Source organism: Notolepis coatsorum (assembly GCF_963971535.1).
Source record: "Notolepis coatsorum genome assembly, chromosome: 1".
Taxonomy (NCBI): Eukaryota; Metazoa; Chordata; class Actinopteri; order Aulopiformes; family Paralepididae; genus Notolepis; species Notolepis coatsorum.
Genome location: NC_140165.1, coordinates 70,973,643 through 70,995,042, shown reverse-complemented (window position 1 = coordinate 70,995,042; position 21,400 = coordinate 70,973,643). Strand labels below are relative to the sequence as shown.

The following is a 21,400-nucleotide window of genomic DNA, read 5'->3' as shown; positions in this document are numbered from 1 at the left end:
ACTTTATTCAAATTGAGGATTTAGTTTGAGGGGAAAAAAAAGAAAAAAAAATAATTATAAAGAAAAAATGAGAATACATTTTTTTATTTTTTTTAATTAAAGGTTCGAACGTACGTTCGAAAAACCCTGACGAAGTTTGAATCACTTTATTCAAATTGAGGATTTAGTTTGAGATATAAAAAAGAAAACAAATATTATAAAATTATTTAATTTTAATTTGAATTTTTTTATTAAAAACAAAGGTTCGAACATCCGTTCGAAAAACCCTGACGAAGTTTGAATCCCAAAAACATGCTTCGGGGACAGCCTTATGTTGGGTGGTGGGTAGGATGGATTAGTCGGCGAAGTCACACGTGTTAGATATGATTGACAGTACAAGAAAGCCAATGGTAATTACCATTAGAAGAATATATTGGTCTACAATTGTGTCCATCAACGAGTTTCGTGACTATGAGCCGATGGCCATGCAGTATCGTGTGGCACGGCCTTCAGAGGGCGGGTTCAGTTGTCACATATAAACGGGGAGTTCCTCAGTTTCGCGCACTCTCAACTCGTCTTCCCTTGTGTGATAAGACTTGTTCTTCTACCTCCAGACAAAATGAGGGAAATTGTCCATATCCAAGCCGGTCAGTGTGGAAACCAGATTGGAGCCAAGGTTAGTAAATATTCTGTGTTTAATATCCAAGATAATAATAATAATGGATTGGATTTATATAGCGCTCTTCATGACACCCTCGGTTGACGGTTAGTTCAGAGCCTGGTGCTTTGTGTGCGTGTCCAGGGTGCGAATCATGGGGGAGCTGGGGTAGCCATGGCTCCCTTAGATCAGACATCAGCTCCCCTGAAAACATGATTTGTGAATTTTTGGGGGGTCTCTAAAATACTGACAATAAATGCTATTTTTGCCATGCATTTAAAATGTTTCTGTAATCTTCTGTATCGTCATCGTGTATAATAATAAAATTAGGCTATTTTGATGTATTAATGATTTGCGCACAAATTCACCGTAATAGACAATAGCATAAATCTGGTTGCGGGCGGCACTGCAGATATACCCTACTCGTAATACGCATGCAACATGCATGCTATTCTTGCGTTTACCATTCGGAGCGTGGCGGCGCTGCACTGCAGTCTGCACTCTGCAGGCACAAATAGACGCATCCGGGATAATGTCGAAAGTTAAACGGAATATCAAAGAAGTTCTAACCAATTTTGATTTTACAAAGAAGGCGAAGCAACCTGCTGCGGGGACTACTTCTGTGACATGCAGATTTTGAGAATTGGGCAGACCATCAGGACAGGTAGGTGGCGATAATGTTGCATTTTTTTACTACTGGAGATGAGGAGTGACTTTTAATAAAACTGCAAGAAAAACAAATGTAATTCTCTCCGCGGCAGTGAGCTGGAGTCTCTCTCTCTCTCTCTCTCTCTCTCTCTCGCTCTCTCTCCGCGGCAGTGCAGTGAGCTGGACTCTCTCTCTCTCTCTCTCTCTCTCTCTCTCTCTCTCTCTCTCTCTCTCTCTCTCTCTCTCTCTCTCTCTCTCTCTGCGGGCGTCTCTCTCTCCGCGGGCGTCTCTCTCTCTCTCTCATTTCTAAGCGACAGACGCTCCTTTTCCCAGCGCCTCGGCGGCAGCGTTTGGGGCATAAAGTTGAAACTAGTTCAACTTTTGGAGAGGGGCGCGCTCATCAGGTAACTCTTTTCGACTGACTAACCAACATTGAGGAAGTGGCAGAGCCGCGGCAGTTGCGGGACCCAGGGAAACGCTCTGAGAATTCCCCCCCCCCCCCCCCCGCTCCCCCAAAGATCCTGCTATGGTTCGCACACTGTGCGTGTCTGTAACCACAGTACCACACCCTGCCGTTACCAATGTCACATGTGTATGAGCTGGCCTTCTTCATGTCAAATAATTGTCATCTGTTTTCAATTATATTGTTGTTGCACGTTGATATTGTGGTGATGTTTTGTCAAATCACTTCGAATAATTTCATTTAGCCATTTTTGCGACATTATTTGTAACGACGGTTAAAAAAAAATCTCGAAACTATCCAGATTATGTAAATTATGAAGTCTATTTTGGCCCATATTTTTGGATTACTAAATGAAGACGTATATGTTTTACATGAATAAGCTTAATTTAACATTACTATACATTTGACCCACTGCAATGCGCAAAAAAAGAAGTAGGTTTAACGTTAGTCCTGGGGACAACTCGATGCCATCGTTTTAATTAAAGTATTGCAGTTGTAACGAAACTCCCAACCACCTTAATCGTCGCAGTTAAAACATTATTGTGATGTTTTTCTTTCATAATTAATGCTCAACGGCCTGCGGTTAGTCAATGACGTCAGCACGAACATTTCAAAATGGTCGTTTATGGATTTCAGCCAGCGGTTCCCAGTGCTGCACGGAGGGTGATTTTCACATTTCTGCTCCAGTGACAGATAATAATAATGACATGTGTTCTAAATTGTGAAAATGTTTACATATTACGTAAACATGGAAGTAGTTGATCCCCTGGGCTTGGAAGAATAATAGGGTTTTTGCCATTGCTCGTATATTATTGCTTAATGCTTACCTAATTCAATTACTTATCTCTTTCAGTTCTGGGAGGTGATTAGTGATGAACACGGCATTGACCCAACGGGCACATACCGTGGAGACAGTGACCTGCAGTTGGACAGAATCAATGTATACTACAATGAAGCAATGGGTAACTTTTAATTTTGGGAATTCCTAATTGGATGATGATGACATTCCATTTAGCCAAGTTCAATTGCTGTTGTGTTTTTCTGACTTGCTCTCCCCTCTTTCCCCTAGGTGGTAAATACGTGCCCCGTGCTGTGCTTGTCGACCTAGAGCCAGGGACTATGGACTCAGTGAGATCCGGACCCTTCGGCCAGATTTTCAGACCAGACAACTTTGTGTTCGGTAGGTAATGAAATTGTCATAGATTGTGTGACAGACACAATGTGATTGTATTTGTTTTATTTAGTTGCAGTGCCATGTTTGGCCACTGAGTGGCGCTCCATTGTTTGTGCCTGATGTAGCTACAGGTTTAATTTGATTTAACCTGAGCCAGTGACTTCTTAACTTCCTGTTCCAACTGACGTCAGACGGCAGCATCAATGGTCAACTTGTTATAGTAGTTTCCCTAGTAACTATGTGGCTAGTAGTTTTAATATAGTTGTGTATATTGGGCAAGTGGGCAAGGCGCTCGCCAAGAATGACTGAGACGCTGGGCTTGTCTGTTCGAGCCCAGCGCTCCACATTGCTTTCAGTTTAGCTGGTCGTTCATACTAATACACATTGGCCGTATTAGGGGGTGGGAAACTGATGGGTGGGGATCGGGCATTGTGGACAGCGACTCCTACAGGTCGGTTGGTGCGCCTGCACAGTAGAATCAGGAAGTGTCGGGGGCAGCGTGAGCCTCCCACGCGTTACTCCTCGCCACTGAGAGATCGAGCTGCGCAGGTGAAAAGATGCGACTGCTGTTACCTCAAGTACCGGAGGGGACTTGTGCTATGTATGACTTATTCCACATTGCAGCCGGCTTGTGGGAGGCAAGAAACAGCGTTCGTGACGGGAGGGTTGAATTGGATGATACGAAATTGGGATGGGAGAAAATATAGAAAATGGGAGAAAAAAGTGGATCAAAAAAAAATATATAGTTGTGTATATTGAATAATGCTGTATGGCCATAGTCCTTATTGTATCATTTGTAAAAAATAAATTAGTTTGTGCCAAATCCCAAAAGCAATGTCTAAGCTATTGTGCTAAGCTATCCTGGTACTGTTCATGCTGACAAGTTGACGTCACACAGCCAGACATGTTACATTTAATGTTGCCACATGTCCTGTGCAATGGTGTAAAGTATTTTTACTCAAAAGCACTGTACCAAGGTACATTTTTGAGGGAACTTTGTACTTCTACTGTACTACATTTCAATTGAAATATTTATCAGTTACTTTGAAGAAATATAATTTTCATGCGAGACGTGTCATGGGTAGATGAAGCTGATGTGCTATTTTATTCACATTTTAAGTCTTGTCAAACTTCAAGAGGACATTGATGGGAACAACCATAACTGGACCACACATAAAAATTTGAATATATACACGTTACATGTTTATACTTAATAAAGAAATACTTTATATTTAGTGGCTAGTTGTAGCTGAAGCTGAACTAGAATGGAGAATTAAGACAACTCCTTCCCTCCACTAGTCTGAGGGTCCACCTTGGGCAAGTGTTGGTACCCTCTCTAGCCTCCCTACCTAGGGATACAGGGGCCGCACTGCCTTGTGTGTGTGCATAGGGATACGCAAAGGCTAAGGGGAGAACCCTGAAAGAAAACTGCACTGCCTTGTGTGTTACCTGTAAGAAAGGGCATCCGAGGTATAAAACTAGCTACAAACCAAAAATAATGACTCCAGTGGCGTGGAGTCATCGTCCGTCCAACTTCACTGTAGTGGGAAAATAGGGATGTAAAACGAAGATGATGATGATTCAATATCACTTTCTTTCTCTTACCAAGGTATAATTGTGAATTTTAAGACCTGAGGTTTTCATCTGGGTATTTCTACTTTTTTTACTTGGTAAATGTAAATAAACTATCTTCCACCACTGGTCCTGTGAGATTAGTGCTGATGTGTTGTTGTTGTTTGCAGGCCAGAGCGGTGCAGGTAACAACTGGGCGAAGGGCCACTACACGGAAGGAGCGGAGCTGGTGGACTCTGTGATGGATGTGGTGAGGAAGGAGGCGGAGAACTGTGACTGCCTGCAGGGCTTCCAGCTCACGCACTCCCTAGGCGGCGGCACAGGCTCCGGCATGGGCACCCTGCTCATCAGCAAGATCCGTGAAGAATATCCAGACCGCATCATAAACACGTTCAGCGTGGTGCCGTCGCCCAAAGTGTCGGACACAGTCGTTGAGCCTTACAATGCTACGCTGTCGGTCCACCAGCTGGTAGAAAACACAGACGAGACCTTCTGCATTGACAACGAGGCCTTGTACGACATTTGCTTCCGCACCCTCAAACTTACAACCCCCTCATACGGCGACCTCAACCACCTGGTGTCGGCCACCATGAGCGGCATCACCACCTGCCTCAGGTTCCCCGGACAGCTCAACGCCGACCTGCGCAAGCTGGCCGTCAACATGGTCCCGTTCCCCCGGCTGCACTTCTTCATGCCCGGGTTCGCCCCGCTCACCGCCAGGGGCAGCCAGCAGTACAGATCCCTGACGGTCCCAGAGCTCACCCAGCAGATGTTCGATGCCAAGAACATGATGGCCGCCTGCGACCCCCGTCACGGACGCTACCTCACCGTGGCGGCCATTTTCCGCGGCCGCATGTCCATGAAGGAGGTGGACGAGCAGATGCTAAATGTACAGAATAGGAACAGCAGCTACTTCGTTGAGTGGATCCCCAACAACGTGAAGACCGCCGTCTGCGACATCCCTCCCCGCGGCCTCAAGATGGCGGCCACCTTCATCGGCAACAGCACGGCCATCCAGGAGCTGTTCAAGCGCATCTCCGAGCAGTTCACCGCCATGTTCAGGCGCAAGGCCTTCCTCCATTGGTATACCGGAGAGGGCATGGATGAGATGGAGTTCACAGAGGCGGAGAGCAACATGAATGACCTGGTGTCAGAGTACCAGCAGTACCAGGACGCCACCGCAGATGACGAGGGCGAGTTCGAGGAGGGAGAAGAGGAGGATTTAGCTTAAATTGGGTGTAATGGTGCCTCTACCAAGCTGTGTAATTCACTGACCTGTCAGATGACCTTTCCAGTGTGTTTCCATCATCTGTCCTTATGTTTTGTCACATTTTTGCTGGCTCTTCTCTTGTCTGTTGATGAGTGTAGTTCAAAGAGTTCCACTATCTATTAAAGATAGATTGATGGGTGGGTGTAGTTAAAAGAGTTCCACTATATATTAAAGATAGATTGATGGGTGGGTGTAGTTCAAAGAGTTCCACTATATATTAAATATAGATTGATGGGTGGGTGTAGTTCAAAGAGTTCCACTATACAGCTACCAGAATTATTATTATTTTTTACAGATAGATTGATGGGTGGGTGTAGTTCAAAGAGTTCCACTATATATTAAAAATAGATTGATGGGTGGGTGTAGTTCAAACAGTTCCACTATATATTAAATATAGATTGATGGGTGGGTGTAGTTCAAAGCGTTCCACTATACAGCTACCAGAATTAATATTATTTTTTACAGATAGATTGATGGGTGGGTGTAGTTCAAAGAGTTCCACTATATATTAAAAATAGATTGATGGGTGGGTGTAGTTCAAACAGTTCCACTATATATTAAATATAGATTGATAGGTGGGTGTAGTTCAAAGAGTTCCACTATACAGCTACCAGAATTATTATTATTTTTTACAGATAGATTGATGGGTGGGTGAAGTTCAAAGAGTTCCACTATACAGCTACCAGATTTTATTTTTTCATGTAATAATAAAGTTCCTTTTGCTTAATCTTGGTCTTGGTGTAAACTAGTGATTGATTATCTGGTCTTCAATTCACTGATTGACACAAATGACTGAAATGCAAGGTCTCAAATGATTTTATTATGAAATTTGACAAGTGAAGTGTGATATACTCGGCTTGTGTGGAAGATGGTGCTTTTTCACAAAAGGAATCCAGTCCATCTATCTAGGTCGTCCTCCGACGGGCCCTCCATCGGTGCTTCCAGTCATCCCGATCCTCCATGCATCTGGCTAGCTCGCCGGTGCTTTCTGTTCCCGCATCTCTCCTGAGTACGTCCACGTAGGTTAATGTGGGACGTCCTCGTGATCGATGCCCGTGTGTTGGTTCCCACAGCACAAGTTTGCTGGTTTGCATCTCATGGTGTCTCTGGCAGTGACCTGCCAGCCTCTGACTGCCACTTTATCGCTCACCTTTAGCACGCCCCCATACAAGTTTGCATTAGTGACATGCTCATCCCTGTTGATGTTGAGCACCACACGCATCATTCTGGTGTAGCACCCATCCAAGGACTTCTGCAGGGTGGGCTTCAAGGTCCAGCATTCACTGCCATACAAAAGGACAGACTCAACTGTTGAATGAAAGAAGTTGAGCTTGATTTGATGGGGGAGGTTGGATTTCCACACACTGGTCATGCCGTTCAGAGCCCTCCATGCAAGTGCCTTCCTCACTTTAAGGTCTTGCTCGGACAAGTTGACCCACGAGCCCAGGTACTTGAAATCACTGACTTCCTTTAGAGCAGAGCCTCCTGTTGTCCTTAGAGGTGGATGATCCAGGAGGATGTTATACATTATGACCTCGGTTTTCTTGGCATTTAGCCTAAGGCCAACCTTGGCGCACTCCGTCTCCACTCTGCACAGGAGTTCCAGTGCCTGATCCACCTGGTCAGAGAGCAGGCTGATGTCGTCCGCGTAGTCAAGGTCTGTTAGGACTATGGCGGGGTGTCGTCTCGATGTCCTTGGGGTTATTGTGAGACCAAGTTCCTGCTCCCGTCCATTGATGGCCTTCCTGAGCGCATAGTCGAGGACCATGACGAAAAGGAAGGGCAAGGGTGTCCCCTTGCATCACTCCAGCCAGGATGTCAAATTCTTCACTGTTGCCGTCTAGGGTTACCACCTTGGCCCTTGTACCCGTGTGCATGGTCCCTATGGCCCGGAGTAGATTGGGAGGGACTCCGTAGGCCTTGAGTATCCTCATCATCACGGCTCTGTATCGAGTCAAAAGCCTTTTTGAAGTCGATAAAGCACAGTACCGCTGTCAGGTTGTTCTTCACCTCCTCAATGATTCTTCTCAAGGCCAAGATCTGGGCCACAGTGGTTGTTGTGAAGGATCAGATTAAACCGAATATATATATTTATTTATGGATATATATTTAATAGTATTTGTATATCGTTTGATATCCCTTGTATATTCCTTGTACATATACATGGAATATCCCTTTATTCTACTACAGCCCATAATAGTTCATTCTCTTATTGGACAAAAGGACCAGGCGCCAGGGACAAGCCCCTGGCGTTCAAGTTCAAAGGTACCGACGAGACATGCCCTTACTAGCCTCAGCTCCGCGCAGGAATACGGCTACCGAAAGCAGAGCGGCACTACTTGTCCACCGTGCATATAAATATGGCGCAAGAAATGTAGAATTCCTCTTAGTCCTTTACCCTTCTACCCAACTAAGTAACAAGACGTGAAGCCTCACCCCACGATACCGCGTGCGGTGTAGTACGGCCTGTTTGGCCTTAGAATAGCAGTGAGACCTCGTGCGAATTAATAGCTGAATTGCCAGAGTTTGGCACCGTATTTCTATTAAGTAATAATAGTCTATTATGTATGGTGCATCGTTCGGTTAGAGTTCTAAAGTGAGCAGCATCCCCATCGTTTCCTCGCGTTATCTAGAGTCTTAACCAGGTTGGGCAGACCACGCGTGGTGCTTTCATCCGAGGAGTTCTGGGCGAGGACGAGTGGACCTACACATTGGATTACCTACCCCGACGACTGCTGAGCCCTATACGGCATGGAATATCTATTTGCTTTGGTGCTTTGATTTGTGGAGCGGATAATCGCCAACACCGGTGAGTGTTGGATTTACCCCGAGAGGAGCCAAGGTGAGACGGCGCTCAGACCAGACTGAGGTCGCCTCGCTTCTTCTTCGTTGTGGACCTACAGCTACAGCTACAGCTATCGTCTACAAGAGAGCCCAAGTGTATTCATCTGCGGATCAAGGTTCTACGGGCACTGTGTTCTGTACCTGGACTCTCCCTAGAAATCGTTGACCAGACGGGATACAGCCGACGGCTCTCCTACCCCCCCTACTGGCTTACAACCGGCGGGACCCCTTCAGTATATTATCCAGCTATAATCATTAAGTGACCATCGCTATAATCCCCTAAGAGCCAGGTTGTATACTTGCTTCCTGTGTAACCAGAGATTGGACATTCAGTGTTGATTTGCATACGAGTACTCATTTGCCTTACAAGAGCATTCAATTCAAATCATAAATGTAATAAGTAACTATTATATGTACCTTTTGCTATATATTAAATATTTGACTATTACCTTTGTGTGGACCTGATTTCATATGTGGGAAAGTGTTCATCATACTTAGATATCGTGTACTGTATGGCCAGTAATTAAAGTACATAAAGCGGTAGTGGTTTAATGATACCATACTTATCAATACAGTCAGGGAATTGTACCCCTCAGTTACAATTGGTCCTTCGAGCCGGAGGGTAATTAGTGTAATATTAATATAGTGGTATTAATATTGAAATGGCCTATGATGAACACTCCACGAAACGGTCCTCCTAAAGTAGAACGCCCGCAACGTAGACGACAGCCACCTCAGTACTTAGAGGATTACGCTGTCAGTAAACTACCTAGCCTTCTACAAACAGTAAACGCGGTAAAAGTAGAAAGTAAAATTATGTCCGACCCTATCAACCAGGATACCCCGACCACAGAGGCCCTAGTGGGTTCTAATGTAACTGACCAAGCTCACGGTGGGGACCAGGAGGGAACTGACACGACTTTACCCCCCGCCAATACCGAAGAAGTAGTCCCCCCAGAGCTCCGGGAGGAAGACAACCCTCCAGAGGTGGAACTGCACGGAACAAGAGGAGGAGAGCGCCGAGGAGATAGAGCTCCAGGACTCCCCAACGAGTACAGCCAGGAGCGGCTCACCTCTACAAGCGTCTTCCCCCAGCGAGGCGGAGAGGATGCTGTCACAGGCGTTCCTCGTCAGCCTGACAGCCTCTACCGAACGCGATCGACTCCAGGGTGAACGCGATCGACTTCAGGGTGAACGCGATCGACTCCAAACACAGCAACGGAGCGAAGAAGAGCACATACGCCTGGAGATGAGACGCCTTCAGACGGAAGAGAATATGGCAAGAGACCGGTCCGACACCCAGCGCGCCGCTGACGGTGCCCAAAGAGAAGCAGAGCGCGACATCGCTCTCATCCAGCGCGAAGCCGAGCGCGACAGACTACAGGGCGAGCGCGACAGACTACAAGCCGAGCGCGACAGACTACAAGCGCAGCTAATGGAGCAGCTGATCACCAGGGCAACACCCCCTCCCTCCACAAGGGGTTCCAGAGCCTCGTCAAGACACACGTCAAGGGCACCCTCCCCTAACCGATTAGGCGACCTTGAACTCGACCACCAGAGAGAGTCTACACCCCCCTCCGAACTCATTCCCCGACCGGTCCAAGTGAGACCCAGCTACAAGGAAGGAACAGCGGACACCGCGGAGAGGCTAAATAGACGACTACAGGATCTAGGTGACCTGGCAGAAGAAGAAGAGGGAGAAGAGGAGAGTCAAGCCCGACAGCAGCACATTACTCCACAGGACCAGGAAGTTCAGTACAGCCCAGGCTATACCCCCGCGGCTCTGCGCTACAGACCCCCGACTCGACTCACGGGTGAGCATGACGCACGACCAGTCCCGAGGAATAGCACCTGGACCAGCGGGCCATGGTACCCTGCCAGTACCAGCCCACCGAGAGGCGTAAGAAGAGACTCGCCCAGGAGGCCTCTCTTCCAACGCTCACCGATGTGCCAGCCATCCATGGCGTCATACATTGGCACACCGACGTTTCCAGACTTCACCCATGAGAATCGAGCACAGTACACGGAGCTCCGGATGTGCTTAGAGACAATGATGGTGGATGTCGCTGATGAACGCCACAAGTATGCAATATTATTGAAGCACCTGAAAGTGCCCCGAGCGCACAACATAGCGCTGGCCTATGCCACCTCTACGACCCCATACACCGCGGCTCTAGCAGCGCTGGACCAGAGATATGGACGTATATGGGATTACGTAATACAGGAGATAAGGCATATTGACCGCCTACCCCCAGCAACAGACAATCGCTCACTAGACGACCTGTCTATAAAAGTACAATCCCTGGTAGGGATGCTGGGGGCGCAACGAGAAAAGGGTATGCACGAACTATACGCAAACTCGAACGTCGAGAGGATTTTAGAGAAGCTGCCGCCCGCCCGACAGGAGCGCTTCAGGCGGCAAAGAGACCACCGTGATCCTAACGGTCCCGAGCCATCCCTCCTGGACTTAGCCGACTTCCTGGCGAGAGAAGTCAGCAGCCTACGGCTGGATACGTTCGTGCGGAGCACGCCAAGCTCCAGAGAGGGACCTAGGAGAGTAAACGATGGCCGAAGATCGGTGACTGTCATGCACCAATCAGAATCAGTACCGAGCAGCAAGAACCACAGTACCCCCTCGATGAAAGAGAAGTGGAAGATGGTGTGCCCGTACTGCGAGAAGGAACACTGGTTGTCACAATGTGACCAGTTCAAGAAGATGACCGCTGAAGAAACAAGTCACTGGATAAAGTCCAACAGGCGCTGTTACCGATGTGCGCGCAGTCACATGGCAGCCGAGTGCCGCCTAAAGAAGAGGTGTAGTCGGTGTGACGGAGCCCATCTGGATGTCCTACACGACAGTAACAAAAGAAAGCCTGCACCATCCAACAGCACAAAGGCAAGTGTTATGTACATTGACCCCGCTAGCAGCAGCGGCGCCCAGGTGCTCTTAAAGGTGGTCCGTGTAACACTGAGTTACCAAGACAAGATCATGGACACTTACGCCGTCCTTGATGACGGGTCAGAGAAGACCCTTCTCCTCGCGTCCGCTGCGGCCCAGCTGGGGCTACGGGGGAGCGAGAACCAGATGACTATTCGGACAATAAGACGAGATCTAAAGACGATAAAGGGCGAGAATGTCTCCTGCACTATCGCAGCAAGCGGGCAGCCAGAGAGACGGTACAGGATTACCAATGCTTTCACCAGCCAAGAAATAGGACTATCGCAGTACACCTACCCCATCGCCAAGCTGATGGAGAAATATGTGCACCTGCGTCAACTTCCTATCCCGCTCATAGACGGCGCCACCCCGACCCTGCTGATAGGCTCCGACCATGCAGACCTCATAGTCCCGATAGACCGGGTCCATACAGGACCCAGAGGTTGTCCTGCAGCAGTCGAGACCCGCCTAGGATGGACGTTACAAGGCCCCCTCGCCAAGTCTCTTAACCGAACAGCAGCCACTAGCTGCCTCCACTCCAGAGCGACAGAAGGAGACACCACACTCCTGCAGCATGTCGAGAGGCTATGGACACTAGAGACAATGCCCTTTAAGAACGAAAAGAAAGACATTCGTTCTAAGGAAGATATCTACGCTATAGCCCTCCTCGAGCATGGGACAAAGAGAGTCAACGTCAACGGATTGATGAGATACGCAACTCCACTCCTGAGGCGAGAGGGAATGCCCACCTTTCGCGCTACCAAAGAGGCGACGAAGCGGTATCTATTGAACACAGAGCGGCGCCTAGCCAAAGACCCCGCTCAAGAGACTGTGTACCACGCTGAGATTAACAAGCGAATCACAGCGGGACACATAAAGAAAATTGACTGGCGACGTCGTGCGCTGCTCCGCGCCTCCCTGATCAAAGACGGCTTTGATCTCCGGCAGCGGGCCAGCAACGACCCCCCAGTACTGCGCAGCCTCTCCCCCGAGGACAAGGCCGCGAGCAGCGACACCTGGATGGCGACCATCCCAGGAGAAGCCCAAGAAATGACACTAGGACTAGTCTGGCGCTTCAAAACAGACTCGCTCCATTATAGACACAAACCCCTGATCAAGGAGCAGGGAAGGTCGACGGCAATACCGACCACCAGACGGAGTGTATACAGAACACTCGCCAGACAATATGACCCGTTGGGATGTATTCTACCTTACACCACCAGGGCAAAGATGATTGTAAGAGCGCTATGGGACAAAAACCAGGGCTGGGACGATCCCATACCCGAACACCTTGCATCCACATGGAGAGAGTGGGAGACGGAACTCCGCTCACTCCCAGGTGTTAATATACGCCGCAGCTACTTCCCACCCACAGTGAGGCCAGAGACATGCAAGATCGACCTGCACGTATTCAGCGACGCCTCCGAAGTAGCCTACGGTTCGGTGGCTTACTTGCGTGCCCAAGAGGAGGGAGGAGAAATACATACTGCTTTCATCCTGGCTCGCTCAAGAATAGCCCCACGCAAGCAACAATCTATCCCGCGCCTAGAGCTCTGCGCAGCCCTAGCAGGAGCGCAGCTCGCCACGTTAATCCAACGTGAACTCACCATTCTGGTGCAAAGAACAATCTTGTGGTCAGACTCCACGACCGTACTCACATGGATCCGGTCTGATTCGTGCAGATACAAGGTCTTCGTGGGAGTCAGAGTCACCGAGATTCAAGAGTTAACAGAAGTAACCAGCTGGCGGTATGTGGACACCAAACACAACCCAGCTGACGTCATCACCCGGGGAATGTCCCTGGATGACCTCACCCGTCACAACCTCTACAGTGACGGGCCAAAGTTCCTCAAGCTCCCTGAAGAAGAGTGGCCTACACCCACCCCACGGGAGGCGAGTAAAGAGGAGGCAGAGAACAAGAAACCTATGTTCTGTGGGTTGACACACACACTCGTCCCCACAGGCCCGGTTCTAGACGATTGCCTCACCCTAGAGAGTGCGCAGCTAAAGACATTTCTGTGGCACCACCCAGAGGTTCAGCCCACAACTGACATTTCAGCAGCTGACTACGAAGAAGCGGAACTCCTTCTACTACAACGAGCCCAGAGAGACTCGTTCCCCGATGAGCTAGCCTGTCTACAGGGAGCAGGGCCCGTCCCATCAGACAGCAGACTGCTTCACCTGGCCCCCGAGAGCGGCGCCCATAATCTCATCAGAGTGGGTGGTCGTCTGCGGAGAGCCCCAGACCTACCGGATGACGTTAAGTACCCGATAGTCTTGAACAGCCGACACAAGGTCACAGAGCTGATCATAAAGAAATACGACGAGGATGTGCACCACGCAGGGGCAGAGAGAGTCTTCGCGGAGATCAGACGTCGTTATTGGATACTGCAAGGGAGAGAAGCAGTGCGGCGCTTCCAGCGAACCTGTCTAGACTGCCGTAAGTGGCGCGCGCAGCCCAGTATACCCCGGATGGCTGACCTACCTCCCTGTCGCCTCCGACTCAGCGACAAGCCCTTCCACTCCACCGGTATGGACTGTTTTGGCCCGCTGTATATAAAGAAAGGAAGAGGAACCGAGAAGCGGTGGGGTATTGTATTCAAATGCATGACCACCAGAGCGATACATATCGAACTCCTCCCAACCATGAGCACAGACTCATTCCTTATGGCCTTCCGAAGATTCACATCACGGAAAGGAAAACCGTCTACATTGTTGTCTGATCACGGGACAAACTTCAAAGGCGGAGAAAGAGAGCTGAGAGAGAGCTTCCAAGCTATGGGCCCAGAACTTAAGACCCACCTCGCTCCATCCCAGATTGACTTCCAGTTTAATCCCCCGAACGCACCTCACTTCGGTGGAACCTGGGAACAAGAAGTACGTTCCATAAAGACAGCCCTGTACGCCGTGCTTGGGGCCCAGACTGTGGCGGAAGAAGTCCTAATGACAGTCCTCACGGAGATCGAGGGAGTATTGAACTCAAAGCCCCTCGGTTACGTCTCAAGTGATGTAGCAGATGTCGACCCAGTCACCCCCAACACCCTCTTGATGGGGCGGCTGGACCCCGCGCTACCACAGACAATGTACAGGCCTGAAGAAGCGAACGGCCGAAGAATGTGGAGGTACAGTCAAGTACTGGCTGATAAGTTTTGGAACAGCTTCCTACTCCACTACGTACCGTCTCTACAGACCCGCCAGAAGTGGGTAAAAGAGAGAGACAATTTGACAGAAGGAACAGTCGTCATGATCATCGACCAGTCACTACCCAGAGCTATGTGGCCGGCTGGCCGCGTAAGCAAAGTGATCACCGGTGCCGATGGAAAGGTCCGAGCAGCTGAAGTGCTCGTCCAAGGACGGACTTACGCCCGACCCGTGGCGAGGCTAATAGAACTGCCAAGGCTCCCTGATACTATTGATGACGACCATGACCCCATGACTTTGTGAGTTGACTGACCCTTACAGCGGACATTGAGTAGTGGACAGTGCGGTTAATCTGTCTCTGCTTAGCTAATTAGGTGGGACTAATTAGGGGGCGGCTGTTGTGAAGGATCAGATTAAACCGAATATATATATTTATTTATGGATATATATTTAATAGTATTTGTATATCGTTTGATATCCCTTGTATATTCCTTGTACATATACACGGAATATCCCTTTATTCTACTACAGCCCATAATAGTTCATTCTCTTATTGGACAAAAGGACCAGGCGCCAGGGACAAGCCCCTGGCGTTCAAGTTCAAAGGTACCGACGAGACATGCCCTTACTAGCCTCAGCTCCGCGCAGGAATACGGCTACCGAAAGCAGAGCGGCACTACTTGTCCACCGTGCATATAAATATGGCGCAAGAAATGTAGAATTCCTCTTAGTCCTTTACCCTTCTACCCAACTAAGTAACAAGACGTGAAGCCTCACCCCACGATACCGCGTGCGGTGTAGTACGGCCTGTTTGGCCTTAGAATAGCAGTGAGACCTTGTGAATTAATAGCTGAATTGCCAGAGTTTGGCACCGTATTTCTATTAAGTAATAATAGTCTATTATGTATGGTGCATCGTTCGGTTAGAGTTCTAAAGTGAGCAGCACCCCCATCGTTTCCTCGCGTTATCTAGAGTCTTAACCAGGTTGGGCAGACCACGCGTGGTGCTTTCATCCGAGGAGTTCTGGGCGAGGACGAGTGGACCTACACATTGGATTACCTACCCCGACGACTGCTGAGCCCTATACGGCATGGAATATCTATTTGCTTTGGTGCTTTGATTTGTGGAGCGGATAATCGCCAACACCGGTGAGTGTTGGATTTACCCCGAGAGGAGCCAAGGTGAGACGGCGCTCAGACCAGACTGAGGTCGCCTCGCTTCTTCTTCGTTGTGGACCTACAGCTACAGCTACAGCTATCGTCTACAAGAGAGCCCAAGTGTATTCATCTGCGGATCAAGGTTCTACGGGCACTGTGTTCTGTACCTGGACTCTCCCTAGAAATCGTTGACCAGACGGGATACAGCCGACGGCTCTCCTACCCCCCCTACTGGCTTACAACCGGCGGGACCCCTTCAGTATATTATCCAGCTATAATCATTAAGTGACCATCGCTATAATCCCCTAAGAGCCAGGTTGTATACTTGCTTCCTGTGTAACCAGAGATTGGACATTCAGTGTTGATTTGCATACGAGTACTCATTTGCCTTACAAGAGCATTCAATTCAAATCATAAATGTAATAAGTAACTATTATATGTACCTTTTGCTATATATTAAATATTTGACTATTACCTTTGTGTGGACCTGATTTCATATGTGGGAAAGTGTTCATCATACTTAGATATCGTGTACTGTATGGCCAGTAATTGAAGTACATAAAGCGGTAGTGGTTTAATGATACCATACTTATCAATACAGTCAGGGAATTGTACCCCTCAGTTACAGTGGTCCTCTTATCTCGGAAACCATTTTGGTTCTCCCTGAGGTGGGGGTCGATGGCATTCCTTATCCGGTTTAGTATCATGCGATTGTACATCTTTGCAATGACACATGTCAGACTTATGCCACGGTAGTTGTCTGGCTTCGAGAGATCTCCGGACTTAGGCACTGGGATGATGTTAGAGAGAGACCACATATCAGGCTGGTTGTTTTTCATCAGGGCATGGTTGCAGAACTCCAGGATGATGTTGTCAAGGTCACAGTTCTTATTGACCTCTGGGGGAATGCCGTCCGGCCCAGAACTTTTCCCCTGCTTCAGTGTGGATTTCACTTTGGTAAACTCCCTGGCTGTGAAGGGACCATCGTCAATAGTGAGATTCGTGAGGACGGCAGGTATCGTCTCCTCATCTTCATCCACTGTCGAGTGTGTTCCCAGTAGATTTTGGAAGGGAGTGAACCAGGAGGTCACCCTCTCCTCTGGGCTGTTGCCTTCTACCTGTCCCTGCTTCGACCTTTTCCTCCCACTCATCTCATTGATGACCCTCCATGCCTCCCCATACTGCTGTTCACCATGCGCTGCCTCCACTCTCTGCACCTTCTCCATCAACTCCTCCCCCCTTATCTTGTCGTAGGTATCGAACAAAAGCTGTTTGGCCTTTTTCAGTACCTTGCGATTCTCTGCAGTCTACTCATGCCCGTAGCCTCGTCGTGCCTCCTCCACGCCCTCACGTGCCACCATGACTTCTGGGTGTTTGGACCTCCGGGAGACCCCATTCCTCTCCACCACTGGAACACACATCCTCTTCATTCGCAGCAACGAACCGCCTGTATTTGGTATTAGGCTCCTCCCCCTCACCTAGCAGCTGAAAGCGATTCCTCACTTCCACTGCGTACAGTACCTAGTTTGAAGGTCAGGGTGGACTGAGAACGCCTTCTGGTTATACCACGTCTTCAAGCTTGGTTTGTGGACCCCATGGCAACCTAATACCAAATCATGTGCTAGTTGTATGATTCATAACGTGGGGGATTTGCTTTTGAACCAGATTAGTGCACTTATTATTTCCCTTGATGGCCAAATAATCCACCACTGCTAAATGACAACTTTGTTAGGTGTTAAGTCACATTAACTTCACATTTTGAGATCTGCCCTCGGTAGCAATGTATCCCTAAGGCCAGATCAGGGCAAATTTACCAAAACATAGTAAATTTATTGCATGAAATGATGTTCATCTGATATGGGTATTCCTCTGGTCTGGCTTAGGGTCATGTGACTTTGACTAGGTGACATGTTCCTCACACAGCTCTGATCGCCCAGTCTACACTTTCAGCTTAAAGGGGACCTGAATTTATTTCCTGTGTCAGTTTGCTAATAAAATTGTATTTGGGCGTCATGCACCGTATCCAATGAGGTTAAGGTAGGGTGGGTTTACAGTAAGCGGTGGTCTAAAGTAACCCATCTGTACTTAAGTACAATTTCCAGGTGCTTTACTTCATTATTTAGATTTTAGGGAACTTTGTACTTTTGTCAAAGGAAATATTGTCCTTTTCTATGTATCCAAACCCATCAGTCACTAGTTACTTTGCATAGAAAACAAGGCAAAATTTGAAGCTAGTCAAATAATCAGCCAGCCATAACGACCATGTGACATTTTAACACAACCTTTACAAGTCGATGGATGAAGAATGAATGCTTCAGACCACTGAATACACAAATTATATTTATGTACTTTTACTTTTGATACGTCAATGTCAAAAACGTCTCAACCTTTACTTATGTAGAATTTTCAATGGAGGACTTTTACCGGAGTACCATTTTATCTGGGTATTTATACTAATACCTAAAATAGTGGTACTTCCTCCACCACTGCAGATGAGATACCAAGTTTTTAGGGAGTCCTATTTGCTAATATCAATAGCTGACAGAAAATGTACTTGGGTCCAATCTGTTCCCTAGCAACGCAATTACAGTCCAATTTCCGCAGGCGCCCAATTCCTGTGGCACGTGTCTTCAATCATGACAAACTTTAATGTTAGATCCCTTAAAAAATCGCTCGGTTAATATATACACACAAGTGTAGTGCCCTTTTCAGCCTTTGAGCACCTGCCCCTCTAAAGTCCTGTGCACGTCCCTGGGTAGGAGTTAGTGGCGGCAATGTCCAGATAGTGGTAGAGCAAAGTCTTGTGGTGTGCACAGTACTGGATGAGTTGGTCAGACAGATCAACGCCTCCCATGTACTTGTTGTACTCCAGGACAGGTGTTGGGCATGCAATGTTCTCAATGGACCAGGTGTCACTGCGCTTATCTTGTATTCTCCTCAGCACAGTTTTTCCAGAGAATGACTCATGGATTGTGGAGCAAACAGAGACTTCACGTGTGTCCATCCACTTCACAAAGACCAGTGGGCCATCACGTAGCCACCTGATGGTGCCCCTAGCATCCTTCTTTTTGAGAGCATTCAACTCTGTGCGGGGGCATTCTTTTCTGTTGTCTCTGTACGTTCCACATGCTCCGACACCCAGGCTATGCAGATCCCTGAAAAGCTTTGGACTTGTATAAAAGTTATCGACATACAAATGATATCCCTTGCCCATGGGTACTTGCTTGAGGTGTGCTGGCTATGACAGAGTCATATGCCAGTCCAATGCCTGATTTGAACTTTGACTTCCCGGCGTAAACAAAAAAGTCCAAAGTGTAGCCATTGCTACTGTCAGCCAAAACAAAAAGTTTGAAGCCCCACTTCGTTGGCTTGGCTTTCATGTACTGCGTCATACAAGTATGGGCCTTGGTTGCAACCATCCTCTCATCAATGGAAATGTTTTGCCTGGGGTGGTAGAGCGCTTTGCATGCAGACCTGATGGTCTCCATAAGGGGCTTCAGTCTGAACAGGCGGTCGTAGTCTGCTGTCCCCTTCTTTCTGTCATTCACAACATCCTCGTCCGGATCACTCATGTGGACGTTCCAAGATATCGTTCGGAACCTGTCCCTTGCCATGACAGTGGGTGGAAATGGTATGCTGAAAATGGTGTTCTTTTTCCAGTACTCTTGTAAGGCAGTCAGTTTCATCAGTGCCATGTAGAAAATCAGTCTGAAAAATGAGTACAACTCATTGATGTTGATGTCAGTCCATTTATATTTTTTGCCACTTGCCTTGCTCTTTGCAGCTTTTTTGTTTGTGTTCCTGACAAGATTTTCCACTGCATCGTTGTCTATGTACAATTTGAATAGGTCCAGTGGTGTATACTTGCAGCTTGGGTTCAGTTTATGTCCAGGTTCTCTTGCTGGTGTGAACCGTATAGGCTGTGGAGCTGTGTCGTGGTCCTTTTCTGTTTTCCAGGGTTCATTCCAGGGTATGGCGGCTGTCACTCTGGGCACCACCACGCTTTATAGGCCGCCGACGAGGGACACCACCTCTGGCACAGGAAACGTCTGGTTCTGCCCGGGCTAGTTCACTGGAAAACAACAATTGCAATCAATCAACTGGGACTGTTTGCCTAATAAAACCCAGAATAAATAATGTGTATTATCACCAACCTAGTATTATATTATTATATATAGTGTACTCACTTTTCAAACCGGATCTACTGTGGGTGGTATCATGGGTGTGGTTGCTGTGGGCTTCATAGGCCGCCGACGAGGGCCACCACCTCTGGCAGAGGCTAGGTCTAATACAATAATATCATGAGGCTAGGTCTAATACAGTAGTATCATGAGGCTAGGTCTAATACAGTAATATCATTAGGCTAGGTCTAATACAGTAATATCATGAGGCTAGGTCTAATACAGTAGTATCATGAGGCTAGGTCTAATACAGTAATATCATGAGGCTAGGTCTAATACAGTAATATCATTAGGCTAGGTCTAATACAGTAGTATCATGAGGCTAGCTTTACGCAGGAGCAGGCATTACATTACACGTTCTGTTCAGTTTACAAGCAGCAGGCATTACATTACAGGTTCTGTTCAGTTTACAAGCAGCATGCAGGCATTACAGGTTCTGTTCAGTTTACAAGCAGCAGGCATTACATTACAGGTTCTGTTCAGTTTACAAGCAGCAGGCATTACATTGCATTGCATTTCATAGATTACTTTCTCAAAGTGTTTGGCTGTGTGTGTGTGTGTGTGTGTGCGTGTGCGTGTGTGTGTGTGCGTGTGTTATATATAGTGTACTCACTTTACGTCTGGTTCTGCCAGGGTTAGTTCACTGGAAACTGTGCAGGCTGGTTCTTCCTCTACTGGTTCACTGATGACAATGAAACAATGATTTTATAATATTTCGTTTGGCCACACAGGTCTGTCTATAAAGATAAATTGTTGGCAACTCTTTTGCATTACTTTTCACAGTACACATTGTAAATTGAATTCACAGTAAATTATTGTAATGCATATAGTAATTCCTTACTATTTGAAGCTGTGAAATTACAGTATACAGTTTTACGTTCACACTTCCTGGTTAAATAAAGGTTAAATAAAATAAAAATATAATAATAATAATAATAATAATAATAATAATAATAATAATAATAATAATAATAATAATAATAATAATAATAATAATAATAATAATAATAATAATAATAATAATAATTGTTGTGAAGGGCCAGATTAAACCGAATATATATATTTATTTATATATATATATTTAATTGTATTTGTATATTCTCTAATATTCCCTGATATCCCTTGTATATTCCTTGTACAATATGCATTGAATATCCATTCTAGCCTACTGAACATCCCATAATAGTCTCCATTCTACTATTGGTCGAGACCTTGGTGCCAGGCTGCCATACCCCTCAGACCCAGTTCAAACGTACCGCTCCACATGTACGAACAAGTCCTAGTTCCGCGTAGGAATCTGGCTACCGCACCACTAATGGGACTATTTGTTCATAGTGCGTATATATACTGCGCTACTAAAGTAGGACTTTCTTTT

General features: G+C 47.3%; 1 protein-coding gene across 3 annotated transcripts; it reads left to right on the top strand.

The window, feature by feature from the left end:
- Nucleotides 1-598: 598 nt before the first annotated feature.
- Nucleotides 599-5,725, top strand: LOC311244994 (tubulin beta-4 chain-like; the record flags this gene model as incomplete). Of its 3 annotated transcripts, XM_084334729.1 has the most annotated exons (4): nt 599-655; nt 2,602-2,710; nt 2,818-2,928; nt 4,665-5,725. In XM_084334729.1, 4 exons carry the CDS (start codon nt 599-601, stop codon nt 5,723-5,725), a joined length of 1,338 nt encoding a protein of 445 aa, XP_084190855.1. The 3 variants fall into 3 exon arrangements, with proteins under 3 accessions (XP_084190855.1, XP_084190857.1, XP_084190856.1); XM_084334731.1 differs by lacking the exon at nt 2,602-2,710 and having other exon boundaries at nt 599-632; XM_084334730.1 differs by lacking the exon at nt 2,818-2,928.
- Between the last annotated feature and the right edge of the window lie 15,675 nt (nt 5,726-21,400).